At 46.3% G+C, this 22723-nt stretch overlaps 1 protein-coding gene across 1 annotated transcript in view; it reads left to right on the top strand.

Annotated features, from left to right (window-relative positions):
• Window positions 1-22472, top strand: part of FGF18 (fibroblast growth factor 18) — a 72147-nt gene extending 49675 nt beyond the window's left edge. The window contains exons 4-5 of the mRNA XM_080353007.1: window positions 3461-3567; window positions 21651-22472. Coding sequence (XP_080209133.1) covers window positions 3461-3567; window positions 21651-21917 — 374 coding nt within the window. The 3' untranslated portion in view covers window positions 21918-22472. The remainder of the gene's footprint in view (window positions 1-3460; window positions 3568-21650) is intronic.
• Window positions 22473-22723: the final 251 nt, after the last annotated feature.

Genomic DNA, 22723 nt, shown 5'->3' with positions numbered 1-22723 from the left:
GACTCAATGATCTTGAGGGTCTCTTCCAACCAAAATGATCCTGTGATTCTATGATTTGTTTAAATCCTTTTGGTGGTGACTGAGCTCTTCTCCTGCCATGTGTGATGGGGTAGGCGACCTCAGCAGCCCCTTCTGGATCAGCATCCATCCACCAGGGATATGTGTTACAGTATTCAGGACTAGGATTTCTCCCAGCTGATTTTAGCTGACTAGATGTGTTGACAAGGTCCCCATCTCACCTCCTGAGAGAGTTTAGGGAGATTCTTGTTGCAAAAAGGAGAATCAGCAGTAAGGGGTGCCTTAGGCTGGAAGCCAACTGGGTTATGAACCCAACCCTACAGCCACATTGATTGCTCTTGTAGGAAAGGAGGTCAAGGATCCTTAGAAATAAGAACACATTTCCAGCATTTTTTTTCAGAAGTGGGTACTGATGGGTGGCTTTAGCCTGCACTGTGCTAACTGGGGTCACAGCGGGGAGCAGACAGCATCTGCTGAACCTCCTGCCCTCTGCTCCCCACTCCTGGACGCTGGGTGCAGCATGATCTTGGGGGCTCTTGAGCCTCCTTGGGGCACTGGGCTATGGATGCTGGTGTATTTAGTGCCGTGTTTACTGGTGCGGGTGTCACACTGGGTGCTTGACCAGCCGATGCTGCTTGGTCTGTGCTGTGACACAAGCCCGGGAGGAATCTCAGCACCAGCATAAACTTTGCAGCTCACAGGAAAGTTGACTTCCATTTAGTTCTAAATTATGACATTATTTTATTAGATCTTTAAACTTTATTTAAATTCTTTATTTAAAAAGGGGGAGGAAGGTATCGTATTTTAATTAGTAGCAGTGTCAAAGGCGACCTAGATTAATTATTTGAAATCACTCCATCCAGATGGTTTTAATTTTCACAGCAGGGAACCGGCATCTTTTTAAGGTGATATTTTTCAAATTAAAATCAGCTTGGATATTACTCATTCTGGCTGCAGAGCAAGGGGGCGGGGAAGGCGAGCTGGCATGCCCCCTATTTGTCCATCTGACGGGACCCACATTGGAGGGATGCTGGTTGCCAACTGTCTGGCAGGACCACGGATCAAGGCTACTGCTTTGGAGTGCTTTATCAACGTTAGCTCCTGCTTTGGCTGACCAAAACCCATACCTGATATTCAGCATTATTCTTAGAATTTTTCAGTTGCAGCACTGAGACTGGAAGGGCCAGGAAATGCCTTGCAGCTTGGATGGGAACTTGCCATATCCTCTTCTTGCCCATGTGGAAGCTGTGGAGCCCTCGGTGGGTGGCTCTGGGTCATTTGAGTGCCTGGGTAGGTTTGGCACTGCAGATCTGTGGGCAACTCCTTGGCACTCGGAGTGTTGGCTGTGGTTCTTGGGTCGATCTTTGGGACCTCTTGTGCTGGCTCCATAACCTCCTCTCGCGTGCAGGTTGCTGCTCTCCCCAGCTGAGGCTGACAATTAGTCCTCTCTAATGCCCTTGCTCATTTGAGGAGAAGACCTTTCCCAATCCCCTCTTTAAAGATAGTCCTACCTCTGGCTGTTCCCTGGTTCGTTAATGCTGTGTTGCGTCTGAGCAGCCTTCCTGAACTTCTTGAAGCAGTGGGTGTTCACCAGGTTATGTACCATGTTGCACATCTTCCATGTTGCACATCTTCCCCTTGAACACCTGTCTTTGACCCAGTGCCATGCTCCCCCATCCTGACTCTGCTCATCTTTATATCCTTACTATGATGGGACATTTCTGGTTGGTTTGGCCCTTCCTCACTGATGTATGTGGATGGTCACTGCTTCAATGCCACCACGGGGGTGTAGAGGGAAATCCTGCAACACCCACTGTCGCTGCCAAGCTACTCTCCTTTGCAGATACCCCAAAACATGATGCATTTCTGAAAGACTTAGATAAATATCCATATTTATGCAGAATTGCAAGTAATATTCTTTGATAATAGAGACATTATCCCATTTGCTGTCAGAAATAAGTTATTCTTTATATATATCCCCTGTGATAACAGGTTTAACAGATTTATCAAAATAAATGTAAACAGCTAGTAACTGGAAAACCCTGAGCTTGCATATGTGACTGAGTTGCAAAGGAAAAACTCTGTTTAGGGCCCTTGTGAGTTAAAGGTTTGTGATATTTGCAGCACTGCAGAAGCCAAAAGCTGACTTTATAAGTGGGAAAAATATTAATGTGTTTAAATGAAACAAACTTCTATTTCTATCCCCATGGTAAATCCTTACAGTGAACATATTTGCTCTTAGAGGGTTTTAAAGTTTGAAATATGAATGCCAAAAAGAATGTGACTTTTTGCAGTGCAGATCAAACATTCTCCAGAGTTTGGCAGAAGCCGTGTTTCTGCGGCAAGGCTCGGGTCATACAAGTGTGAGTGTTTCCAGAGCAGGACCATGGATTTGCACTTGCTGACACTTACACATTCTTGCATTGTGTTTCGACTATGTCTCCTCTCTCCCTCTCTGTATCAGGGATGGATCTGAACCAAACTGTCCAGTCTGCCTGCTCCTGCCTCTCCGGGGAAATTCTTGGAATCCAAACCTCGAGCATGACTGGAATTTATGTTTAGATCAGAAATGGAATAAAACGCTGAATTTGGATGTGGCTAGGTTTTGAGATGATGATGGCACCCTAAACATCGGGGTGGCAGCTCAGCAACTTCTGCAAATACAAGTGTGTCAGTGCAGGAGGTTTATGAAGATGTGGCAGAAATCTGTCCTCTACCATGGCCACTGACAATGCTGCAAACCAGCTCTGGCCTCAATAAACATGTGAGGCACCAAGAGGTTGGCCATATTTCTCCCAGCTGGAGCTCTTTGGACTGCCAGAAAGTGAGTGAGCTCCTAGGAACATAACTCAACACACAGAGAATGTCTGCAGGGCGGGTGTTCATCAAAGAGAACCAGCAGCACCCACTTTCTCCCTTCTAGGTGTTGTGGTGATCTTCAGGAGGTCACTGCGATGTTTTGCACCATGAACATGTGGCTTGACCGCTTCTGTGAAGAGTGTGACAGCTGCTGGCTGTGGGGAAGTGATTTTCATTCTTGTCATGCTAATCTCTTATTTTCATGAGACTAAATTTCATGTTTGTACCCTCTGATAACCCTCCTGGAGTGTGAAGGAGAGCATCTAGCTTTATATTGCCAATGGGGTGGTGGGGTAGTGCGGACTGCTGGAGCACACGTGTGTTTGTGCATATTTTGTGCTAAACTGACATTACATCTGGAACATCTGCATAGGAATCAGTGGAGATGTGTCCGATCTGCACCTGGAACCAGGCCTGGAGCTCAGCTCCTGGGTGGTTCCTTGGGTGGTTCATTGCATAGCATCCCAGCGTGGTGGGGGTCAGGTAGAGGTGATGGGACAACATGCTGACGAGCTTTACACACTCTGACTTAATGGGACCACATTGGTAAATGCTTTTTTTCTTTTTCTTCTTCCTTTACAAGCCCAGCTTCTAGTAGAAACAGACACTTTTGGCAGCCAAGTCCGGATCAAAGGGAAGGAGACAGACTTCTACCTTTGCATGAACAGGAAAGGCAAGCTCGTGGGGAAGGTAAGTGTTTCCTATTAGTTCATTTGTAACATGAGTGGTACCTTTAGCAGCCTTCTCAAGGCTGTAATGATGTGTTTGAGCTTCGCCTGTCAGCCTCAAATGAGAAGCAGGATGAGGGGATGTGGGGTTTGGGAGGCAGCCTCTGCCCCTTCGAGCCCCCCCATCTCCATAAAGCCAAACTCTGCACCAGCCACAGCACCCTCGGATGATGCTTCGAATACAGATGGGTTTGTGCTTTGTGATTGCATTAAACTGCCGTGAGATGTCTCAGCATCCCAATATTGTGGCCACCTCCACAATAACTTCGTTACTTGCTCTTTCTTTGGAGCAAAATTCAGAATAAAAGGGTGAGTGGAGCGCTGTGCTGGGAGGGTTGGTGGTGGGGGGTTTGGCTCCGTTTGGTGCTGAGCCAGGGGATGCTGTGGCAGAGCTAATCCTGGAATCCCAATGTCCTACTAGGGGTGGGCCTCATGCTTCTAGCGTTACAGGAGTATTTTATTACTTTGGATCCCCACACAATGGAAGCATGTAACAAATTACAGCATGTTCACCCATTGAGCTTAACTTCTTTGCTGAAGTCAGATTTTTTATGTATTAACTTGTTTTTGTAACTTAGGCAGTTCTTCTGTGTTGTTGGCAAAGCTAGAAGCTTGCTAACCAGACAGGAGCTTGCTAAAAGCTAAAATATCACAAAAAATTAAATATAAAATAAAATATCTCATCCCTCAAAGACCCCTTCCTCCACTGCTTGCACTTTGTACCACCAGGAATTAAAATCTGGCATCTTTGTGGCGCTGAAAATGGGAAGCGGAGTTTTGTTTTGAGTGAACACAGTGAAAGCCACGCTCCCGAACAGAAACCAGAAACCAAATTGGTCTGATGAAGCATTATTTACTTTTGTGGTCCCAAGAGTGACGCAGGACAAGTGCCTTCCCCGGAGGGTCTCTCCTGCCATTCAGTTTTCCTGGTGAGCAGGGCAGATGCTTCTGGCAGGATCAAGCTCCAATCTCTCGCCAGCAGCTGCTGCCCATGGCGGGGACTTGGACATTGGTGCTGCGGGAGGTTTGAAGAGAAGCAGCCAGTTCTCTGCTTCCTGCATGTCTGCCATGTGATCTCCGCTCTGAATGAGGCACCGTCGTTTGAACCTGGACAAGGAAATTGATTTTTTAATCAGACTTAGACCTCTCAGGATGCTTTTTAATATTGCACTGAACCCAAACGTGGCCCTAGATTTATTTTCTTTTTCCTTAGTTTTCCATCCTTTAAATGTGATAGTAGCATTTTCCCCTGAAATGTTTTGAGGATAATTTTTTTAATGTTTATGATGTGCTGGTATGGAGAGCTCAAAAGCATCCAAATTAGATGAGGTAAAATGAGCATGAAATCTTACCATTTCTTCACTCGACCTTACCCGGGGTGGATTAGTGGTGGGACACAGTGCAACCCACATCCTTCCTGGTCCATGCCAAGTGTCCAGGAGCATCCTGGCAAAGCCAGAGGCTGTTTTTCAAAATACATAGTATTTTTTTGCAAGATTCAGCCCTTGATTTGGCCCACTGGGCACCAAGGCAGTACAGTTCTTTAGCTTGATACCTTTCACGCAGTGTAAAGCTTTTTTTATTCTTCTTGATATGCTTTCCATTACTTTAAGTTGGCAATAATAAATATATTGGAAATGTGCATCTTCCCGCCCCAGACTGCTGTCACGTTCCTAAACTGGCCGACCTGGGCAGGAGCGGGTACCGAGCACAGCATTTGGAAGGAGAATGTTCGAGATGCATAGGCCGTATTAACAGCTTTTCTTGAGCAAAAAAAGAAAGTAATAGTGTGTCTTCTTGATACCAAAGAGTGTGGTTTTAATTAGTATCATAGTTTCAGCTCTTTTTGTGGCAAGAGTTCGAGGGAATGCTTTTTAGCCTCAATGCTCTAAACAGCTAGTAAACCCCAAGGAAAACATGAGATAAAAGTTATGCCTGGGCTTATACAAATATTTAGGTTTAGTCTGGGGGTGGAGGAGAATGAAACCCATAAACTAATTGTTTCACGGTCACCCCGGTATGTTCATTTGGCAAGAGAGGAGCCATGGGACCAAACTGAGTCTTTTTCTCAGCTAATTGCCCATTGCCTTACACTGCATAATCCCTGACAATACCAGCATATGCCATCTGGCTTTGTTCTCCTCCTCAGTCAGCAGTTTTGGATCCCCCCCCAGTTGAAAACCTGCTTTGAATTTAGTCCTTTTTGGTTTCCATAATCACCTACGAAGGGTTTTACAGACTGGAGCAGGTTGTTGCTGTTCTCAGCCGGTGCTGGATGCAGGAGCTGCAGAGCCGGGATTCCCTCCTGCCATGGGGCCAGTTGTGTTGCAGGTGGACAGAATAACCCCCAGGGCTGAGAAGAGCAGCTTATTGTTCTTTATTTATCAGAAATTGTGCCTATGCCAACATTTCTGAGCAGAGACCATCTGATGGAGCTTTCTCAGGAGGTCCAAACTTTGTGTTTTCACCCTCATTACACACGTGGCCAACATTGGCCAAAGGGCTCAGAGGTGTTTTGGGCAGGATTCTAACTTTATTTATTGTCACAGCATGCAGCTGCTGAGGTCCCTGGCGCCCTCCGTACTGCTGGGAAGAACTGGAGGCGGGGCAGGTGTTGTACAGGGAGCTACTTTTCTGTTAAAGGTGGCAAACCAGTGGGATCGTGTTTCTTCATTGATTCTTGGTTGTATGTTGAAGAAGGCTCAAGAAAGATTTAATGGTTTTGGTTTGTTTGGTTTGTTTTGTTTTTTCCTTCTGACCATATATTTTTTTTTTTTGCCTGGGGGTTTTTGTTGCCTCTGTGTATATACATGTAGGTCCTGTGTTTTCTGATTTTGCTGAAGTCTTCTATGGATCACTGAGCTTTAGGGTGGAGTTATATTACAAGGAGTGAGATTAAAACATGAAAACTCAGAACAGGAATACTAGGTCGTTTTGTTAAAAGCTTTTTTGTGTTCTCTTAAAGTTGTTGTTACTGTTTGTTTATCTCAGGCTCCTCACAAGTATGGGGGAGAAGGGGACTCAGAGGTTCAGCTCACCTTCCAAGGAGGGGCACAATGTGACTTGCCCACTTGTGATAGGTACTATCTGACTGGCCACCTAGAAGGCAAGAACTCTGAATATTTGCCATAATTCAGTGTTAGGGGAGAAGAGGAGCTAATAATCTCTTTGGAGGAGCTAACTGTGGTTCTCCTGGTGAGTCCTGTGGTTTTTCTCTCTACCCCAGCTTCTCTCATCTCATACATTACGATAAGGATGTCAGTAGAGAAGGGGCTTCATGTTTGTAAAAGGCTGTCAAAGATAAGTCTTTAAAGTCTCCAGAGCAAGGAACAGCAATCCGGGGTGTGAGCAGGTGGCTGTTAATTAGCTTGGCCACTTTTGCTCTTGCTGCACTGTCCTTCCAGCAATTCCCTGCTCCCTAGAACTTCAAGATGCCGTGGAGATTTCCCTTCCTTGCCTTGTCTCAGGCCCCTTGTCAGCAGAGCAGTGATGTCTGTGGAGCTTAAACTGCATCTGTCGACACCATTCCAGGCTCACCAAAGCCTATCCCCTTCCTTTAGGCGCTGCTCAGGCTGGTGGCGGCCACATGGAGATCCGAGCATCTCCTAACCCCAGGCACTCTCGCTAGGGAATTTCCCTGGTTCTCTCCCAACCACCCGTGGGATCACAGCCTGGTCGGCACTAGTGCTCGGGTTGGAGCAGGTATCTGTATCTCCCAGCTATAAAGGGAGAGAACAGGCCTGTATTTCTGCGCTGACCAAGGGCAAGAATGGACCTTGCCTTCCTGCAGAGCTGCCAAGAGAGGGAAGAGAGGCTGCTCTTTGCAGACCAGAGTGAGGGCAGCATCAGTTTTCAGAGCAAGATAGAGAAGCAGGAAGGGTAAATAATGACTGGAAGGAACCCAAATTTGAGAAGAATGGGAAAAGAGCTAAGCACGTCTTTGATTCGGTCCAGAAATTTATTAAGAAGATGCTCCAAGCAATCCCACTAATGTTCTCTCATGGCTATTAGGTGGATTACATCTTTTCCAGATCCAGCAGCAATGCTGTTCCTGTTGGTTCTCTCTCTTGTTCTCTGTTGGTTGCATCTTGAGAACAGCTCCATCTCTCAGTACATTAAGTCACTTCTTGAGCTCCTCCAGGCAGGGGAAGGAGGTGGTGGTTGCTGAAGCCATCTCCTCAGGGTGGGATGGGACTCAGAGTGTGGGTGGAATTGGGACAGCATGGTGACCATCAGTTGTGTTCTCTGCTCCCGTGTGATGTTGCTCCATGTGGTGTGGCTGTAATCTTGATACTACGAGTCTGCAGGAGAACCCCACACCACCTTAAATGTGGGTGAGTTCTTCTTCTGAGGTAGGATGTGACTATGGGAAAAACTCCAGAAATAGGGGCAGAGTTAGGAAAGCGATAGCCAGAAAGAGGTCTGTCACAGATATAATCCCTGCCAGCTCTACAGAGAGAGAAGTTGTGTTCTAAGAAGTCCCTGCTCATTACAGCAGTTCATCTCCTTCTAAGAAGTCAAGCCTGAGAGTGTGTGATACTACAAAATAGGTGATTTCCCACCAAACCCACATGCTGACTAGCACCATCTGTCTTTGGGTTATCTTTCAAAAAACACTCAGTTACCTGGTATACACACTCTGAAAATCATTATAGTTTATGCACATCATTTTTGGTAAAGCACTTTAATAAGTTTAGTTGTGTTCCCCTTTCCTTTATGCTTAATACAAACAGCGGGAAGAAACTGTTCAGTCAAAGGGTGGTCGAGGCATCGCTTCAGCTCGTTGCCAAGTAACTTGGGACCTTTCTGGGGACAGCTTTGTTGACGCCGTGTCTGCAGCGCCGAAGCCCTCCTGGTGCTCACAAAGCACAGATGGGCATTGCTGAGCTTGTGCCCTTGAGCTTGGTCCAGCTCCTGAAGAAAAGCTCTGCCAGCCAAAGAGTGGCTGTGCCAGGGACATGTCCCCTGCACTGGGGGCTGGAGGTGACACGGCTCTGCTGGCCACCATCACCTCTCCCCATGCCTGACCAGCACCGCTGTACCAATACCACTTACAGCAGAGACCTGCCTCTGAGACTTAAGATTTTTTTTATGGTGTGATAACTGCTTTCCAAGCCAATATATTTCTTAATGTTACCAGAAAGTTGCTAATACCATATGGCAAGGCTCTCTGTATTTTTGCAGGACAACAAACAAATTGTTGCTAGATGCCAGACTGCTCTGGCAGAGCTTTATCACTGATGCCTGCCAGCAGTAGCCTTTGGGGGATAGTAATAATTTGGGGTTGTTTACATTGCAGCTTTAAAATAGGGGTTTTCTTGAAGTATGTGTGTGTTTAGTCAGGAAAGTTGGCTGAAAAAATCTCTGACAGCATCAAAGAGTGTAGGCGCTCGCTACGGCCCATGCATGCAATCTTGGCCCTTTATAATACATCTGGCCTTGGAGGAGAAGGAGCGTGTTGTGTTACAGGAGCTCCAGGTGGGTCAGTGGGAGCCACCCTTTGTAGGACAAGGGGACTTACCTGGGTTGGAGACACCAAGTGGCTTTTCTGAAGCCACTGTATCTGGACCAGCTTTGTCATCAGTTGGCTTTGGTCAAGGCTGAGTTTGAGCTTTCTTGAAAAACTGCCTTTGCAGGGGTGTTGGGCTGGATGACCTTTGAAGGTCCCTTCCAACTCAAACTATTCTATGGTTTTATGAAACATGGATGGTGGGAAACCAGAACCTTACTTAAAGCCAGAGGTCTGTGTTAGCCTGAGACAAGGAGACTCAGGGACGAGCTCTGAGCCTGATGCTTTTCCCGTGCCCAAGTCTTGCGTGGCCTTTGGCTGTGAGCATTCCCCGATGCCTGTGTGCGCCAGGGCTGTCCCCACCGTCAAATGTGCTGCGAAGATGTTGGAAGGTGCCAAGGGCAGAGGGGCACTCAGGACTTTGCAGCTTGAGACTTGGATGTAATAGATGAGGTGTTTGTACTTCTCAGCTTGTATATTTTAAAACCATGCCTAACTGCATCTTGGATTTGGGGCAGAACTCTGAGTTTCTCAGGGTTTTGGTGCTTATCCAGAATTATTCCCGGAGTTGCACAGTATCTGGGTTGCTTGAAAGGGGCTTGTAAAACCTCACAACTTCGGGGGCTGAATGCTGAATTTGCAACAAAAACATGACCAGAATGAGTGGGGTGTTGGGTTTAACAGCATATATTTTGCAGATCTCTTTGTGACATGTTCAGCCATAAAGTATTTTGACTTGGCATCTCATGTGAAAGCAAAACTTGACATGGCTTTTGCTGGATCTTGTTTTGGACCGTAGTCTGGTCCTTCATATATGGTGAGATTGGTCCTTTTTAAAGTGAACCACTGCCAGGATTTTGCTCCTTTGGGAGTTTTTTTTAGTTTAAGTCATCTAAATAAACACCTTCAAAGGAACCTGGCACCAAGCAATCTTGGAAACTGTCATTCTTTGAACAGGGACCTGATCTGAAACCAGCCTCAAGCCTCCAAAAGTCATGAATTAGGGCCTGCAGGATTGCAAAGGTCTTAAAAGCAATGAGATGACGAAAGAAGTTTTTCATTTGAGCAATTATAATTTTCTGCATTCATCTAATCAGGCTTTTTCCTGCAACCAGTGTAAAACATTTTGCGTGATTGTTCTGAAAACTTAGAAGCTGAGATTCTCATGAAATTAGAAGCTGAAGTGGAAGCTGAAATCAGCAATCACCCTCCTCCATTCTAAGCTCCCAAATACCATGAGGCTTTTGGTAACGCTTCCACCTTTCACACCTGCTCCTTTCCGATGTCTGGGCTACCTGAAGCATCACATTCAAGCTTTTGTGGATGCTCGTGAACTTTGTACCATCTGGTTCACTTGTTGCATTTTCAAATCTGTACAGGGCTGGAAATGTGTTAGAATTCCCTAAGGAGGGGTTGCAAGAGGTCATGATAGGGATGTTGGTATTGATGGTTGCAGGTTATGTGGGCACAATAATTTGTCATTTTGCATCTTGTGTGTTACCCGGCTTTTCTGGGAGTCCTCGATTTGGATGGCACAACTGTGTAATTATCCCCAAAATGCTGTTTGTAGTTGAGCCCAGGGTAACTACTTTGCAGTGTTTATTGCGCTGGGGCTGCCTTGGCACAAGTGTGGATGGGCTCCCACGCTGCGGTGGTTCCTTCAACATGGCAGGAGCTCGTGCAAGCTCACTGGACCTCTGCAGCGTTAATATTTGCTACGAGCAATAGGCCTCTTTGTGGTTCTGCATTTGGGAGGGTTTGTTTACAGCAGCGTTTTGCACAGAATTCTCTCTGGGGGTGGGGAGGAGAGGGGAAAATGCCGTAAATGTGGGGACTGAATTTTGTGGAAGAGGTTTAGGTGTTTTGCGGTGATGTGGGGTAGCAGGTGGCTGATCTCAGTGGTGCAGGGAGAGTAGAGGTCATTTGGAAGTTCCGTGTGTTCAGAAGAGGGAGGGCAGTTTGGTGGCTACTAATAAACCCTGGATGACCTCAAGGCTTGGGAAGGACAGATGAGAGAGTTTGCAGAGGGAATGGGGACAGCTGGGGGACACTGGTGATGCTGGAGCTCACATATTGCACAGGATGTTGAGGAGGTGGAAGAAACCGGCTCACATGGAGAAGATCCTTTTTACTTCACAAATGGTTGGACTCTGCATCAGTTCTTCACAGATCATGGCCTTGGGGGATGGGGAGGGGGGTTGTAAGTTTGAAGTTTGAATGCCAGAGCCCTAAGTGCTGAGCCAGACGACTGCAGTGTTCGTGGCATGGAACGAGGAGAGAGGCTTATGCCAACACATGGACGATGTACCAATGTCCTCTGTTTGCTGATGAGTTGTTAGCGCTGCGAGTCACTTTACCTGCACGGTCTGATGGATTTAGGTCATGAGTTTCATAAATGAAGTGCATCATTAAGCACATTAAAGCCCAGACTGTGCTGCTGTGGTTGGATTTGTATTTAGCTGCTTTGCCAGGCAGAATGACAGAATAGTTTGGGTTGGAAGGGACCTTCCCAGCTCCCCCAGTGCCCCCCCTTCCATGAGCAGGGACATCTTCACCAGCTCAGGTTGCTCAGAGCCCCGTCCAGCCTGACCTGGGATGTCTCCAGGGATGGTTCATCCACCACCTCTCTGGCCAACCTGGGCCAGGCTCTCACCACCCTCAGGGCCAACAATTCCTTCCTCATGTCCAGCCTGAATCTCCCTCCTTTAGTTTAAACCCATCACCCCTTGTCCTATCGCAACATGCGTTTACAGTGTTCATTGGATGTCATCTAACATCTTATATAAGAATAATGTGAATATTTAAGGTCTATGCTAAGTCTTTCTGTGCTACTGTCAGTTCTTGGCAATCTCTTAAGTGCCCCGGGTGGATGCTGATCCTTTCAGGCTGGGCAAGGACAGGAGGTTTGGCTTTAATCAAACTGGGGGTAAAGGATCCGTGCACGACATGATCTGTGAACCCTGTGAGCAGGGAACATCTGGTGCTTAATACATAATCTCATGGGCCAGGCCAGGTGGTCAAGAGGTCCTTGTAACCGTGTTTTAGCCATATATGAACATCTCCAGTTAACTTAAGCTTCTCAGCACAGCCACAATGCTTTACGTGTTTGCTCTAAAATAAAGTGAAAGGTCCTTTTGTTTTAAAAATATATTTCTTCATGGGAGGGAGTTGCAGAGCTGCAGATGTGAGCGTTGGATTTTATCTCTGGGTTGTGTCTGGTCACCAGAGAGCTGTGTGACAGGTTTATGGATTTCTTGTGATTCCGCTTTAGCAAACTTAATTGGAAATTCCTAAAAAGCACCAATTCTCTTGCTCAGATCAGAGTTTTGCAAAGTCAAGGTTCATGTCATAGACAAGCTTGACCTCTAAAACTTTTTCTAACCCTGTGTCTGGAAGCTCTATATCCCTTTCTAGGGGAAAAATTTGCCACCTTCTTGAAAGCTATGTGTCAATTTAATTTAATCTTTTCTGTGTTCAAGAAGCAAGTGTCACCATAAAGCTGCTAACATCCTGTCCCCTGTGTTTCTTGGTGGCTGCAGCTGTGTGTCATGTTGGAATATTTCAGTTCACTAAGGTTAAATGTTAATTACAGTTGTTGAGAGGGGATTCCTGAGCCCCGATCATGCCTCACTCTGTTTGGGCAGAGACGATGTGCTCTATGTGTCTTGTGCTGACACTTGTATCAGGTTGAATTTAATTGCTTTCCTCAGAGCATCCTATCTCCCAAGTAAGATTTTTCGTGGTACTGGACATCTTTAAGATGAGGGTGATGTCTCTTCTAAGTGTTACGTTGCAAATACATGCATGTATTTAACTCACAGCGAGCAACAAGCAGTGCAGCCTTGTCTTCCTCAGCTGGATGCAGGTGAGATGAACATTCAGGTGGATCCTGTTTCTACTTGATGCTCAATTTGGTTTTGGAGATGAAGTGAAAATGAAGGCTAATTTTGAAGTGGAGAATAAAACCTATGCTCTGCCAGCAGCAAGAGATAGCCCATTTGATATGCCCATTTCGATACATTTAAGGTCAAAGAAAAGTAGATCTTGCTTAAATATTTTTTTTTCCTTGACATTTTCATACATTGTCTTTTGGATACTTACATATATTAGGTTTTCCTAAAGGAGGACACGTCTCAAAAGCCTTGTGCTTGTCGTACACAGAAGGAAGTTTGTTGTTCACAGTCTGGAACAAATCTTGATTATCATTTTTGATGAATGGCACTTGATTTGATCATGGATTTGTCTTTTTTCTTAGTCATATAATTTGACACAAAGAGGACTAATGCCATCCTGCAGACAATGAATGACCTTTCTTGGTCCTAAATTCCACTGGTTTAAACTTGGTTCAGGGAAACAAGTGACACTACCAGAATGCCAGCTGCATGAGATAGCACTCGTTTGAAATGATAACTTTAAATTCAGTGTGTATGTTTGTTTAATGTGTATAAACCTGGGGTTTACCAGACCTGCTATGAGGTCAGCAACTGTTACAGTCCCATGTTCTGGCTCCACTCATCATCTAGACCTGAAGTTTCAAACTTTTTTCTGTGATGCCCCAGGTCCCTATATAAGGAATTTAAGCAGAATGTGCTGCTGTTCTTATTTGGCTTTTATAGAAGGTTCAGGACGGGCCTGTGAGTGTCGGTGGAGGCTGAAAACGTCTGGGGTAAAAGAAAACACAGCAAACCCATCAGTGCATGTAACCAGAAGCTTGTGCTTTGTACAGCTGGGTAAAAATGCCTTCCCAGCCTTAACTGTAGTTAGCACCTAGAAACATACATGCAACTGGATCAGGTAGGTGCAGGTAATGGTAGATGTCTTAGATGTGCTCAGATGTCATGTCTGAAACCTGCCTGTTCCTTCACATCTCCTGAAGCAGTACCTTCCAATTGCAAGAAACCCACGGTTTTGACTTAAATAGAATTTTCCTACATTTTCTATTGGTTTCATAAAGGTCATTTAAGAAGTGATTGACGACTCCTATCATTAATAGTAAGTACACATAGTTCTCTGAGAAGCAGTTAGGAATTTCAATTAAACAAATGTACATTTTGCCAGCTGCAGCCAACCTCGTTTTCTCTAATTAGAGATATGTGCCGTCCTGCTGGCAGTAACTGTGCCTGTGATGGAAGGAGCCAGTTAGGAGACACATCCTGGTGTAGCCTCAGCCTGGCTTGCTTCATCCCTTTTCATCTCTGTATCCGCCTGTTCATCCTGGGACAAAGTGCTCTTCCAGAGCAGTGTGAGGGTTCCTGAACAGGTATTATTAGAAAAGTGGAATTTTTGAATGAAAGGTAGAAGGAAACAAAATTTTTAAATGCTTCTCTTCATTCCTTGGTTCTTGCAGCTTGCTCTGTGTCCAGCACAAACAGGGACAGGGCTCTGCAAAGCCTATGGGTCCCATCTCAGGCATGCAAGGCTGTACCCATTTTTTGGGATGTACCCCCAGTGCATATGGGCAGGTGGGTGCAAAAATGGGGAACACTGCTTTGAAACTGGGTCTCTGAATGGAGATGTACCCTCTCTTCTGACAATCTCCCCTGCATGAGTTTTGTATTTCTTCCCTGGCTTCACTTAGATGTCCTGTATACATAATTAACCTCTACGCTGTGCTGGCAGACACTTCTATTGAACTGCCCATCATGACTACTCAGTATTTTCCCCGGAGGATTGTGCAGGTTCAGAGGCCAGAGAGCTGGAGGAAACATGCATGAAGCTGAGTAACCCTTGGCAGTTATAGATGCAGCTTTTCTGATTTTCTAAGAGGAGCAAGAATGTGCATTTGGGTCAAGAGGTGTCTCTGTGATGAGGATGCCTTGCCATAGATCCAAGATGCTGAACATCAGGATGCTTGTGATGGATCTGCCCCTATAATGCCTGTAAAGTGCACAGAGATGACTGGGTCCAGCTTACCAGGAGCCAGAGCACTCAGATTTGCTGTGCTGCAAGGGGGTAATATTAATATTTCTGGTGGCTCTGGTGGCTGCTGTACCCACCTCGTTGTCACATTTTCTGACCTACCTTTCAAAGGTGTACCTTTGAAGGGGGCAAGGTGACAGTTCTAAAAGGTGTGACATTAACTCGTTCCTGCCCTAACTCGGGATTTTCCGAGCCAGAAATGTGGAGTGAGTCTGAGCTCTGACCTTGAGCTGAGCCTGTGCAAAAGCACATAGAAGTAATATGCTTCCTGAAAATCCCACGTCATGGGGTACACACTGTGTAAACAGCTTTAGAGCTTTATAGGGCACATCAGTGACACTGGGTGCACCAGCCCTTGATCTGCAAGTGGGGATGCTTCAGGAGTGTCTCACTGAGGCTGCTGGGCCACACATCTCCTGATAACCCAAGACTTAAACATTGTTACTGCTCTGAAATTTAGGAAATACAGGGCAGGATTTCTCCTGTGTAATGCAGTGTGTGAATTGATAATAATAGTGACAGTATCTGAGGGAAATTTGCAGCAAGCCTTTGAAATAATTGCTGAGCTCAGTGGGTGACCTTGTGCCTGGGGTTGGTGTGAGATCTAGCAGGAAGTTTACTAGTTACTCAGGAAACTCCTCTGTCTGTCTGTCTGTGGAGGGGAAAGGAGGGATGCAGAACAGGTCCATTTTCAGGGGTTTTCATTGCAAAAAAACTAGGTGTGCACACCTCTTGGCAACCTTTTGCTTCAGTGGCAGCTTTCCCTGCTCCAGGATTTTTAGGAAGACTGGGCTTTCTTTCCTTGCACAGAGAAGTGATCCTTCTTGTATGGAGAGCTGGTATATCCACAATCTGACTGTGAGGATAGGGGGCTGGACTTGTGGAGAGGTGATAGTTAGACAGGAGAGTCATCTCTGCTGAGTCTCGCTGTGCTCTGTGCCAAGCCAGCATTCCTGGGTTGTCATAGTGGTGTTTCCTACGGTTTGGTGTTTGTTTGCAGCGCATCACCAGCACATTCAGGTGCCTGACCCAGAGAGCTTCTAATTGCAGCACTGCTTGAGGAGGGGGGGGAGCGTTTTACATAAGCTTCACTAACAACAGCTTAACACAGCATCACTCGTAGGGCTTAATTTGTGCCCTGATCTTTGCAAACAGAGAAACCTTTCAGTCTTGGAGGCATCTCTCCCTGCACCACAGTGTTAACCGAGCGGCTTGCGTGAGCTTATTGTTGCCGTAAAAGCCGAGTGAAGTTTGGATTTACCGGTGCCCACTGAGCCAGATTTGTGAAGCATAAATAAGAAAACCTGCCCTGGCCTCCCTTTCCCATAAAAAGCTGCTCAGGTGGCTTAGTGGGACAGGCTAATGGGGAGAAGGCGGAGGCGACTGCTGCACCTGCTAATGCTTTGGCTGCGGCTGGTGGCACAGGGGCAGCCGCGAGGTCCCCCTTAGCAGCAAGCTGTTCGTGCCAGGAATGCCGTGCTCAGAGGAGCGCTCCTGCTATGACAACAAAGGGCCCTTTGATCCTTTCCATTTGGAGAACTTAAAACGAGAAAGCCAAACTACAATAAGACCAAGTTGGGTCATAAAAAAAGGAGAGCAGGAGCACCAAAGCACTCCAGAGTGTAATTGTAGAAGCAGCAAATGCTTTGGCACTTAATTCTCTTTTATTGTCAGTTCAACATGTTTCACGTTTAATACCGGAGAGCCTGTCACCAAATGCTCTGCGCAAACAATCTGGTGCTGCTCCTCGGTAAGCTTGGGGCACTCAGGGAGCCCCTGGCTCCAGCTCAGCTCCTCCAGCTCCACATGGAGTTGGCCAGTGGTGTATGAACAGTCCCATGCTCGAGATATCTCCCAAGTGGGAGCCTTGGGCAGCTGCTGCAGCTCTAACCCTATTTGAGAATTATTTCTGCGCAAAGAACTGAGCTGCAGGCTGTCACCTCTGCGGTAGCTCAGCCTTGTTGCATGGCCAGGCAGCAGCTCCCAGGAGCAAAACTGGCAATTTGGGGGTGGCTCATCACAGGTCCAAGGAGGTGCTGACTTGAAGAGAGTCCATGACTCTCAGAGGAGTAGAGCTGTGCCTGTGTGACAGCTCTCGCTCTGCTCCGAGCAGGGAGCTTGGCTGGAAACGTTGCCTGTGGGATGGTGGTGAGCAAAACGCAGGAGCAGCTTGTTCCCCACACATGTGTGGGACATCACCTGTGCCTGCCCTGCTCTGGGGGTGTGATGGAGATGCGGGACTGGATGCGAGTCCTCCCCCAACACGTGGCAGTGCCATTGCACTGGGCCAAGTGGCTCCTGCACAGCTCTGAGGCGCTCAAGAACTTGTCTTTAAATAAAGAATCAGTTCAAAACATAAAACCTTCATGTTTTGAAGGGCAAGCGCTCTGCAAGGTGCATCCTGACAGCTAAGTATGTGTGAAATGCGGCTTGGCAGCATCTCCCAGCTGGCGGCAGAGAGTGCAGCCCCAGATCGTCAAGCGGGCGCTTGCACTGGGAGCTCCTGGGGAGGCAGGAGCAGGGAGTGATGCTCACCCAAAGCCATCTGCCGTCCCTCTTCCATTCTTCTCTCTTTGGAGGAGCAAGAGGATGGGTGACAGACCCAGTGAGTGTTTTGCTGCTGTTTAATCAGGGACATGATTTGACCCTAAGTGATGGACACCTAGTGAAAACAAGGTCACACTTAAAAATTATTGTAAACCCTTATAAATTGCATTTTCCCCTAGTAGATTACCATGGGTCCAGCTCTCTGTGGTGTAAATAACATGTTCAAGTGATTTATTCTATTGGGGATTAGAACAGATGCTGTAAAATCAACTTGTAAGTATTTGAGAATAATTTGTCTGTCTCTGATGTGTCTTAGCACGTACAGGAATGCTCTGTTTGGAGAGGCGAGGTCCTTATCCTGATTTATCTCAGGGTACTTGTAAATGTTACTGTAATTTCATTTTACCAAATCATTTAGCTCTTCCTCTTCCAGAACAAAGTTCTTTTATCTCATGCACCTTGTTTACTTCAAATTAGCCCTGAGGTTGGCCCGAAGTTGCACCTTGTTGTTCCTCCACCTCCTGTCTCCGTCTTAGGCTCTGTTGGCAAATTTGAAGGTATAAGTAAATACTTTTTTGTTATTAATAGAATAACTTCCCCCTCCTACATGCACGCTTTCTTTTCATTCCAGTCTTCGTTTTCCATGAGAACCTGACATTGCAGGACAAATGGAAACCTCCCAAATTGCGTGAAAATGCCTTAGTTCTCCTAGCAACAAGGTCAGGGCTCAAATCCAGGACCTTTCCACGAATGTGTGGGAAATGGCCCCTCCAATTACCTGCTTCCCCTGCGGTCTGGATCCGGTCGGTTCATCAGCACCTGGATTTGGGTGGATTTGAAACTCAGCCATGTTATTGTTTAAAAATTCTCCATTCATTGGAGAAGGGTTTGTAATGGGCTGAGCCCTGAGAAACCTGGGGCTGATTTTATGGCTTCCCATTGAAACCTGGTAGAACCCCGTGGTGGCAACTGATTTCCCCCTTCCCCACTCATGTGGCTTTGATCAAACCCAGGGCTTGGAGAACGACCCCCCCAGGAACTGCAACCACTGAGCTTTGCCCAGTTCTGCCATTCATTAATGGGTTTGTGAGCTTCCAAATGTTGATGATGAAATTCGGACCGTTGTGCCTAGCCTGGTGTGGAGATTGCTGGTCCTACGGCAGAGCTGGCTTTGTCCACGTAGAGGGGGCACATGTAGGGATCACAGACCCTGGATTAACATTCTTGATACAGAAGTTGCTGTGATGTCCCTCTTAATGGGACCTACATGTGGTAATGAAACCTTTGGGCAGGATGGTGCATTAATGATTTTAGGGTAAACATCACACATTGTTGCACCAATAGAATTGAAGCTCTGCTAAAGGTATTAAGCCAGGGAGGGATGGCTGGTCCAGGAGGCTGGTGATGGTGATGCTTTTCCCCTCTTGTTGCCTGTGTGACTCCAGCTTGGGTTGTTGCACCTGATGGTTCCCATCTTGCATCTCCATCAGAGCATCTGATACTGTTTAGTTTGCATGGAGAGAGTTGAATGGTAAGCATAGCAGTAAGCATAGGCCTGCAGTACTGAAAAACTCATGATTTGACTTCAGCGTGGAGTTGAACTGGGCTGATACTATGATGGAAATCCTTCCTTTGGCTTTGCCAAGCACTAGATTGAGTCCTGTATGATGCTCCGTACTGTGCTTGTCTGTGTCCAGAATCCAGCTCTGGGTCTGTTAGTCTAGATCTCCAAGCTGAGATGAATCCTGTGTGGTGGGTTGAGCCTGGCTGGACATCAGGTGCCCACCAAAGCTGCTCTATCACTGCCCTCCTCAGCTGGACAGAGGAGAGAAAATATAACAGGAGGATCATGGGTTGAGATAAGGACAGGGAGATCACTCACCAGTTACCATCATGGGTGAAACAGACTTGACTTGGGGAAATTAGTTTAATTTATTACCCATCAAATCAGACTAGGATAATGAGATTAAAAAAAAAAATCTTAAACCACCCTCCCCTTGTTTCCCAACTTCACTCCTGATTTCTCTGCCTTCTCCCCACCTGCAGTACAGGAGGACAGGGAATGGGATTTATGGTCACAGATTCACACATTGTCTCTGCTGCTACTTCCTCCTCAGGGACAACTCCTCATACTCTTCTCCTGCTCCAGCGTGGGGTCCCTCCCATGAGACAGTTCTCCATGAACTTCTCCAATGTGAGTCCTTCCCACGGGCTGCAGTTCTTCACTAACTGCTCCCTTCACTGACCTTGGTGTCTGCAGAGTTGTTACTCTTACATATTCTCACTCCTCTCTCTAGCTGCTGTTGCATAAGGTTTTTTTTTTCCCCCTTTAAATCTGTCATCCCAGAGGTGCTACCACCATTGCTGATGGGTTCATCCTTGGCCGAGGGTAGGTCCATCTTGGAGGCAGCTGGCATTGGCTCTGTTGGACACGGGGGAAGTTTCTAGCAGCTTCTCACCGAAGCCACTCCTGTAGCTCCGCTACCAAAACCTGGCCACAGAAGCCAAATATACCCTGTTTTCCAGCATCTCCAACCAATGAGCAGTTGAGGAGCTCTCAGCCCACAGCAGTCATGGGCAGGTGGGTTTGCCTGAGGCTGCATTGAGAAAAGAGTCCCAGCAGGGTGGATGTTTTGCTGGAGGTTGGCTGGGGAGCAGTGCTCAGGAGCTTTTGACCTCCAGCTCTGCATCTAATCCTGGCTCCCTCTGTGAGGAAGAAAGTCTTACGAGGAAAGGCTGAGGAAGCTGGATCTGATAAATATCTCTGGGTGGGTGTCAGAGGATGGACCAGGATGTCAGAGGATGGACTCTGTTCCGTGGTGCCCAACGACAGGATGAGGGACAACGGGCGCAGACTGAAGCACAGGATGTTCCATGTGAACATGAGGAGAAACGTCTTTGCTGGGAGGTGCCAGAGCCTGGCCCAGGCTGCCCAGAGCGGGTGTGGAGTCTCCTTCTCTGAGACATTCAAACCCCCTGGACTCACCTGTGTGTGACCCTGCGTGAGCAGGTGGGGCTGGGGATCTGCAGAGCTCCTGCAGCCCAGCCAGGCTGGGATTCTATGTGATTCGGTGATTTAGGGACATGGTTGCCTAACCCAGGTACTTGAGCTCTGGGTGGCTTCTTTTAGGCTGAGATTGAAAGGTGGGGAAAGAGGGAGGACCACGTGCCCTGGGCCACCGGAAATGAAACCCTTTTCCAACCAAAACCCGTCCCTGAAAGAGCAGAGGTGTAAAACCGGGCACTGGCAGGGGAGCTGTGGTGGGTCTGGTTGCTGAGGGCACTGCTGCAGTGGCATGGGGACAGGGGTGGGATGCCGGCCTGTCCAGGGAGACAGCCCTTTGTGCCATGGGTGCGGCTCAGGGGTGCGAGCAGGAGCCGAGCCCTGGATGTTTGATGTAACTCTGAAATCACCAGCTGTGTTTGGGGACTGGAGTGAGGTGAGGACCCTTTGGCACCACTCTGCTCATCCCCAGAGCTCCATGCGTGGTTCCTTGGCTGGTTGTCACATCTGGGATGCTGTGGTGAGAGTTTCCAAAGCACTGGAAAGGCTTAGACTAAGGCTTGTAACCGTTTTAGTGGGGTTGGGGTAGTCAGGGATGCAAGCCCATAAGGTATTTCGGAAAACATAAAAAGTAAGTGGTAGAAGCAGCAACACTGTTTGACCCGTATGAGATTCTGACTTTTTTAGTTTTTTTTCTGTTTCAGGGTGATGTTTCCCTGGCATGAGTTCAATTCATCCTCCTTTCCTAATGGGAAAAAAATAAAGCTAAATGTCTTGCTTTGCTTGCAATCGAAGGAGTTGGGCTGGATAAACTTAACTGTTGTCTCTGTAATTTCTTACTCTCCTTGGATAGCAGTGTTTAAAAAAAAAAGAAATTATGACCTCATGCTTTCGTGCTTTTTTTGCAAACCCATTTCTCTTTAAACTGATGTTTGTTACGGTTCCTATTAACAGCGTTTGAACCAAAAACAAGGTCCAGATGTGATGATTTTGTTTGTGCCAAATTGGGTTTTGGTCACTGATCTTGCATTTGTCTAATGAATTCTTTCTTTCTTTCCTTTTTCAGCCTGATGGCACCAGCAAGGAGTGTGTCTTCATTGAAAAAGTCCTAGAAAACAACTATACGGCACTGATGTCAGCAAAATATTCAGGCTGGTATGTTGGATTCACTAAAAAAGGGAGGCCACGGAAAGGGCCCAAGACCCGGGAAAACCAGCAAGATGTACATTTTATGAAGAGGTACCCAAAGGGGCAAGTGGAGATACAGAAACCTTTCAAGTACACAACAGTCACCAAGAGGACTAAGAGAATACGACCCACCAACCCCAGTTAAAAATAGACAAAAAAGTGTCACAATAATAAACCACAAAAAAAAAAAAAAAAAAAAAGCACCAGAGGAATATTTTTACATTAAAAATAAGGAAGAAGCTCTATTTTTGTACATTGTGTTTAAAAAAAATAAAAATAAAAAAAAGTAATAAAAGACTAGATGGCAAACGCTGGGGAAAAGCTGTAAGGGATTTATTGTGACTTGAAAAACAAAATGAACTGCTCTATTTAAATTGACTTCTTGTTGTTGATGACACACAGGTGCTTATTTCGCTTTTTTGGAAAGGACAACTTTTCAAGCATATCCCCAGAGGGAAAAAAAAAAAAAGTAATTATTAAAAATTAAAAAAATAAAACCAAAGAAAACCAAAGTTGTTTCCCAAAGTTACTGACACCCTGCCCCAAAAAGTGCCAGTTTTGCAGTAATCTATTTATTGTCTGCTGCACGCCGGCCCGAGACGAGATGGTGTGTACTGCAGTGATTGAGTTTCTGTGGAGTTCTCAACACATCGATCTTCTATAACCTTTCTGATGACATAAGGTGTCACGGCTCCGTGATCCTGCATTATGCTCAGTTCTGGAGAATGCTGCTAACTACATTCAAGTGACTACAAGATGACCTAGTACACCAATGATAAGGGAATATTTTAAAACCAGCTATATTATATATATTATATATATATAAGCTATTTATTTCACCTCTCTGTATATTGCAGTTCCATGAACCAAGTATTACTGCCTCAACAATTAAAAAAATTATTTAAAACTCATGTACATATTTTTGCTTTTCACACTTCTTTTCCCTCCCTG

This window comes from Nesoenas mayeri, assembly GCF_963082525.1.
Source record: "Nesoenas mayeri genome assembly, chromosome: 14".
Taxonomy (NCBI): domain Eukaryota; kingdom Metazoa; phylum Chordata; class Aves; order Columbiformes; family Columbidae; genus Nesoenas; species Nesoenas mayeri.
Note: the sequence above shows the minus strand (reverse complement) of the source record. Positions and strands in the feature narration are given on the sequence as shown.